This window comes from Sinocyclocheilus anshuiensis, unplaced genomic scaffold (assembly GCF_001515605.1).
Source record: "Sinocyclocheilus anshuiensis isolate Anshui unplaced genomic scaffold, SAMN03320099.WGS_v1.1 scaffold121, whole genome shotgun sequence".
Taxonomy (NCBI): Eukaryota; Metazoa; Chordata; class Actinopteri; order Cypriniformes; family Cyprinidae; genus Sinocyclocheilus; species Sinocyclocheilus anshuiensis.
Window position 1 is genome coordinate 982,459 of NW_015539856.1, and position 7,205 is coordinate 989,663.

At 38.1% G+C, this 7,205-nt stretch overlaps 1 protein-coding gene across 1 annotated transcript in view; it reads right to left on the reverse strand.

The window, feature by feature from the left end:
* Positions 1-2,494: 2,494 nt before the first annotated feature.
* The window catches only part of LOC107684829 (gamma-aminobutyric acid receptor subunit alpha-4-like), a 10,664-nt gene continuing 5,953 nt past the window's right edge, over positions 2,495-7,205 (reverse strand). The window contains exons 7-8 of the mRNA XM_016481195.1: positions 4,637-4,872; positions 2,495-2,752 (exon numbers count right to left, since the gene is read on the reverse strand). Of these exons, the coding sequence (XP_016336681.1) occupies positions 2,740-2,752; positions 4,637-4,872 (249 nt within the window). The 3' untranslated portion in view covers positions 2,495-2,739. The remainder of the gene's footprint in view (positions 2,753-4,636; positions 4,873-7,205) is intronic.

Below are 7,205 nucleotides of genomic sequence, written 5' to 3' on the forward strand. Positions count from 1 at the left end.
TTACAAGTTACATGTACTTACTATTATAATAACAATAAATTATGCATAATTACATGCAAGTAACCCTAAGACTAACCCTAACCATATAGTAAGTATACTGTACATGTAGTTCATAAATATTACTCAGTACTTAAATGTATAATTACACTATAACAAGGACACCTTAAAATAAGGTGTAACCCAAATTCATCTTGATAATGTCAGATAACTTTGATAGAAAGGTATGTAAGGGATTACAATCAACCAAAAAATATTCAGCTGTTAAATGTAAGTACACAATTAGATAATACCAATTTAGGTCAACCAATTACCAATTAGTTTTGTTCAGACTGTGGTGTAAAAAGGTCGCATTAGCAATTAAAGGAAAAACACTTAAGCAAAACATGGTTAGGTCTGAATAATTCTGAATAATTTTTGATCCCAAATTTTACTGCTAGTCCACTGTATGAAGAATTTCTGGGTATAATTTGTCACAGTTCACTTTATTTTGCTATCCTCACTTACATTTACACGTATGAACTATAGTGTCCTGCACCCACTAGTAAAAAAAGGTAAAAAATTATATCTGGTGTCTGAATAATTTTTGGTTTGACTGTAATTATGCATAATTTATTGGTATTATAATAGTGTCACGGTATGCTGTTGGAAGGAGTACGAGGGAAACGAGGAGTACAATCAAAAGTCTTTAATCCAAGGAACACGGGGTAAATCCACACAAAGGGCGCTGGAGCAAACACACGTACACAACGAGTAGACCTGACAGAGACAGACTGCACAGACTGGGACTTAAATACAGGGGATGATTGGGGAAACACAGGTGCATGGTAGGCATTTGTGAGCCTCTGGGCATTCAGGGCTTAACTCTGGATCGGAAGCCCCCTCTTGACTGAACACGGAAACAGGATGGCGCTCAGGAGGAGCGGACACTGGAGGGTGCTTTCTAGGAGCAGGCACTGGAGCGCGCTCTGGACTGGATTCGGGGACTGGAGCCCTCTCCTCTTCGGTTTGGCACTTTCGCCGCGCCATACTCAGCTCACCCTCAGCTGCGGTGCAGGGGGCGGAGCTCCTCTCCAAGCTCACACCGTCCGCGGCTTTCTCCCTCGTGACGGGCATTATCACCGGCTCTCGCACCTGGTCTGACGGATACAGCTCTACGTCCGGGGCGATCCTTTGCTCAGTTGCTTGGCTTTGCGCTGGCTCGCTGATCGCGGCGTAAGGGAACAGAAACAGGGGCAAAACATGATACAGACAGTCCATGATCCTGACAAATAGTAAGTACATGTAACATGTGTAAGGACACCTTAAAATAAAGTGTTACCTAATCACTTTTAAAGTGCTATACTGAAAGTTCTTTTCCTAATTTTCTGGGCCAAAAATGGTCGGCCTTTATAATTACTTCTCTCATTATGCGATTAAAATTATGCAGTTCTGTTTGGTACTGTTTGGTTGTAGGCCTGTGTTTGTAGGGCTGTATTTGTGGATAATTTTGGCAGTGTTCACTCAAAAGGTGCTCAGATCAATGTTTAAACTAAATTAAAAATATTATTATCAATAAAATTAATTAATTCAGTCACTCAGTCAATTAGTATGTTACTGAAATGTATATATATATATATATATATATATGTACACACACACATACACACAGTATATACATATATATAATTTTTATAATTTTTTTTGGTTATACCCTGTGTGAGCAAAGTCAGTAAATTTTAGTCCAATGCAATAGCATTAACTACTATTTTCAGAAAAAAATAGTGATACTAACACAACATGAGGGTTAAACATGAAATGTTTAGTGGATTGCATGAGTTGACCATCAGACAAATAGCACACATAAAGAAAAAAGATCTTAATTACGCGAGAGATGCTAATGCATACACTCATTATTCAAGAACATGATGCAAGTATAAGTTCTTAATTCCTGAGATTATTACATTAGCACCTTCATGTCTATTCTTCAGTGCCAAATTGTCTCCTCCAAATGGGTTTTAAAACCCATTTATGATGTTAAGCACAATAGTCTTATGAGTTGCATGCATTCATGCATTCCTGGGCATGTGCATGTTCTCCCAACAGAGAGAGAGCCAAGGTGCACAGAGAAACATCAGAGAACATCAAACAGACCGTGAGCTGAGAATATATATTAAATGTCCACCCCCACACTGAGATTTACTCCATCCCTCTGTTACAGCGCCACCGTGTCAAGAGAGGCACCATGCGCTTCTGCAAACGTACACGCGTGAATGGTGTTCGTACAAGTTGAGTTCTATGGATGCATTTTTCTCTATTTCCAAGGCGAAATCTTTGAAGCTGTCAGTATAAACCCGGTGCTTTTGATCTAGTGCAGTGCGAGCCGTGTTTCTGTAGAGGGCAGGCCACTGAAAGCATTGGTTCAATGTTGCATCACTGCAGATTATGTCATCAACTCACTACACACACACACACACACACACACACACACATGCAGAAGAGCAGAACTAGAGCAGAACCAGAGGAGGGTTTGCAATGTACCAGGGTTAGTATAACGACGTGGCCCTCAGCTGCGATTATAAAGGCAAATGGAGTGGAAAGTCTATATAGGTGATCAAATAGGAAAGGAACAGGATCAAATGCTTGTCAAATAGTGTCAGACAGCCTTGTGCTCTATCAGGGATGAAGTTGCTAGATGACGAAAGTGAGAGACAGAGGTCCAAAGGAAAGTCGAGAACACGGTCTTGTCTTCTCAGGAGAAACTCACTCGATCTCCCTGTGGAGATAAAACACAACGAAAGACAAATACAAGATCAGCAGAGATGAAAAACGTGCCATATATGCCTCGCATGCGTTTTCATCGCCTGTATCCCGACGTCAATTATTAATGTTTGATGGAAATCATTTTTCCGTGTGAAATCTGGGTGCTAATGCGCCATTTTAAGTCATACGTTATTGCATCTTATATATTTCAGGCGGTACATTGCAAAAGGCCTCAAATGACTGCCTTTAGCTCCCCTCAGGAAAACAAATAATGAAACTTTAGCGTTTGAGTTTGATAAGTGACTATTTTGAGAGGATGTGTTGATTTTCTTGATTCGGTAAATCTCACGCCTTCGGCATTGAGGGAAATTTTGGGATTAAATGTGACGTTTGCTTCATGATCCCTTTGAAAAAAATCAGATGAATCAAGGATTTGGAGAAGAAAGAAAATATATAGCAGATTAGTTTTTAGGAGTTGGCCCTGATAAATCTTGGATGGGGCTCTAACCTCAACAACCGCAGCAACAGAGTCACCCAGAAGAACATCACCTCTCCTGTTTTCACCTGCTCGAGTCCCGCGGCTGTTTTAGGTTCAGAAATTATTCATGTATTTACAGCCTCGATAAAGCATCCAGTGGAAACCTGTGTGCCATCATAGTTTCCTGAAAAATACATCTACGGCATTCTGTGGAGCTGGGATGAGAAGATAAGCTACAGAGCAGAAATAAATATGAAAGACCACACCATTTCCAATTCAGGAAAAATGAATGGCAGAGAAATCGCAATATAAAGCCTATATATTTTGTATTATGGCCTATAATCAAAATGTTATTGCTCTTTTTTAAGATCGTGAGACATGACGGAGTTCTCAATTATGTTATAAATGCTGTCTCATGCATTTATCCTACGATTTTCAGAGAAAAATGTCAATAGATATGAGTCAGACAAGTTAGTCTTTTTTTTTTTGCTGAGATGCAAAAGTTTAAAATAAATCAACGACCTTCACTAATTATTAATATTGGACGTCTGGACAAAATGTTTTCATGTTTATTAATGTTTGTTCATGCAATGTAGGGATTCCCAAGCTTTTGACATTTTTTTGATTTCATTAATTATTAGCTTTTCATGAACACGGCTTTTTCATGAAAAATTTTGGGAAACTTGATGTAATGTTTAATGCATTTCATGATATTGATAACAATTAATTAAAGAATGAAATGCATTTTTTTTTCTTCAATATTGTAATCACATTCAAGTCTATGTGATAAACAATTTAGGTCAAAAGTATTCAAAAAGTAGTCAGACTACATTACTCAATATGTGTAATCCAGATTATGTTACTAACTGTTTTTGTCATGTAATTTGTAATCCGTAATAGATTACAATTCGTAAGTAATCTACCCAGCACTGTGTACTGTATTGTATATTTTTAGATTAATCTCACTGCTGTCTGTGATTTTTTCCCTTTATAACTAGTTACAGATCTCTGTACATTAGAACATCTAGGCATAAAAACATGTTTTTTTTTCTCCCCATTCCATCTGCAGTTTAAACAGCTAACACAGGAATTATTACCTGTGTTCTGTAATTCAAGTACTATGTAAATACATATGCATATCTCTTTATTTTATACAGCTGCATACAGAGTAAATAATGCACAAATCTGTACATAAATCTTCTGTTCCAGATTCATACACATTATTATTAGTTATTGTAAAGTCTCATGTCAGATATGTATGTATACAAACCCCAACAAATTCTAAAAATAAAAAAGCTAATTCTGATTCTGAGTCGCACGCCAATAAAACGGAGAGAAAGAACACAACGTAATGAAACATACTAAAAACTCCCTCCTTGATGCAGAGTAGGGGATTTTTTCTGTTTTCAGAGCACAGACCTGGGCTTTTCCATGGTGTCCTTGCTGAGGTAGATGTACCAGTAGATGAGGTTGAAGATCCCAAAGGCCAGAGGGAAGAGGACGCGGGAGTATTTGTCTATGGCACCGGTGCCTGCCAGCATCATGTTGGGTGGGACGGCCGAGCCCTGAAGGAAGATGGGATAGCGATTCCTAGGCGCCTCGGACACAGAGTTCGCCCGTCTTCTGCGGGTAAAGCCACTGGTATCAGACTGAGGCTGTGACACAAGCAAACCGTGAAGAACACGAATCAATCCCACCTGATATAAGACATATATAACAGAGACAGAACCAGCATTTAGGGTACTGATTAAAAAATCCCTTAAATAAAAGTGTGATGAACAGTCGTCAGAAAAATAGACAATTTGTATATATTCATGTAAAGCAGTTTAAATGGACAGTTCACCCAAAATGGAATATTCTGTCATCGTTTACTCATTGTCCACTTGTTCAAAACCTTTGTTTTTTTTCTTCTGCTGAACACAAAATAAGATATTTTGAAGAATGTTGGTAACCAATCAGTTGAAGATAGCCATAGTATTTCTTCCATACTATGGAAGTGAATGGCTACCGTCAACTGTTTGGTGACTAATATTCTTCAAAACATCATCTTTTGTGTTCAACGGCTGAAATAAATGTATTTGCTATTTGTTAGGTTTTGAAACAACTTGAAAGTGAGTACATTTTGAGAGAATTTTCATTTTTGAGTGAACTATCCCTTTAAAGAGGTTGATCGTGTCCCACCAACAAGCTGTGGTCCTTCCTTTAATGTAAGTCTATGGGATTTTTTCACAGGCTTTATCATCCACCAGGTGAAAAATTAAACTGCACACTTCTCAGGAATGGTATTCAAGGGTATTATTTGAGTGTACTGAACAAAGGCTGACAAGTTACGCCCTAAAGACAGTACAGTGCTGTGAAAATGTATTTGCCCCCATCCTGATTTCTTGTTTTTGTTTCATAAACACATACAGTTCTATGCATTTATTTATTTTTATTGAAGCAAAAAAAAAAAGAGGCTATTCAAAAATGATCAGCAATTTCAAATTGATTAGATAACTTGTTTATCATTTAAAAACTATTTTGTATTTACTCAGGTTGCCTTTGTTTTCATTTCTGAAAGACTTGAGATATACACAAAAACAGCAGAAATCGGGATGGGGCCAAATGCTGCATAACACTTATGGATAGGAAAAAAACACATATCAGCTTTAAATAAAAAGAAACAGACAGTTATTGAAGATCATAATTACTCAAAATTTACTCTGACTTAAAGGTGCCACCACATTTACCATTGCTCGGAGAATTTTCGCAGACGAAATCCAGACATTTCAATAGAAATCCACACAATCTTGAATTTCGTTACGGCGAAAGATTTCCACACCGATTCCGTTTGCAACGGGTTCAAGTTTGTCACAAATTCACCGTGTTGACCAAAAGAAAGCTGCTTGGTTTGACTTATGAGTGAGCTGTGCTTTATACATCTCTACACATCATAATGCACAATGAATGGCGCTTTATTCACCAAAATTTGGTTCATTCTGCATGTGGAAGTCCTTGGCTCTAACGAATTCTAGATTGAATGGATGCCTATTAAAATTATTGGATTTCACCAGCCGAACAGTGGCGAAACATCTGCCAAGTCATCTTAAAATAGCCAAATATCAATTGATTAATTGGACTCGCCAATATATAGCAACATTTCTAGCACTTTATAAAAATAAGAGGTCAAACTAAACCCCAGTCATTTTATATTTCCTTCCCATCCAGTCTGTAAGCCGGAGAGAACTGGAGCAAGTGGATCCGCAGCACAGGTGAGAGATTACAAGAGTCATGGCTCGCAGTTTTAATACAGGTGGCTGTTTTTAAAACACCAACCATGAGCTCCCCGCGTGAGAGCGGTCCCGGGAGACGCCTCACGCCTGTAGAATTATCATATCCAACTCAGCACAACAGATTAGAGCTACAATCCACACGTGGCTGCATGAGAGCAGGTGAATGACTCCTCACTGAACACCTGAACAATTCAGTTTTTAACACATGCATTAAAGGTTGAGCCATGTGTTATGTATTTAGTTACGCGTGCTAAATACAGTGGTGGCCAAATTATTAGAACACTAGTATTTCCACCAGCTAAAAATGGTTTTAAGTCAGTTATTTCTATCGTTTGCTGTAGTGTGTCAGAAGGAGATATCAGTTTACATTTCAAAACATTCATTTAGCCATTAATTGTAATAATGCAGTGAGATGTTTGTGCTCCACACAGAGATCTGATCTGATCATCATCAGTCTGTCTGAGATTACATGAAGAAACAGAACAAACTGAGACAGACTCAATCCAGAAGAACTGTCTCCAAGACGCTTCAAGAAACCTCCTGCAAAGCTACAGTAGCCTACTGTTAAAAGTATAAACTGTAAAATGAGGATGCTGTCAAAAATAATGTCATACATATATTTTCTTTATCAATTAACTTCTATTAACGAAATGAAATCAACATTTGGTGTGAGCATCCTTTGTGTTTAAAGCAGCTTTTGCCCTCGGTGCACTTGA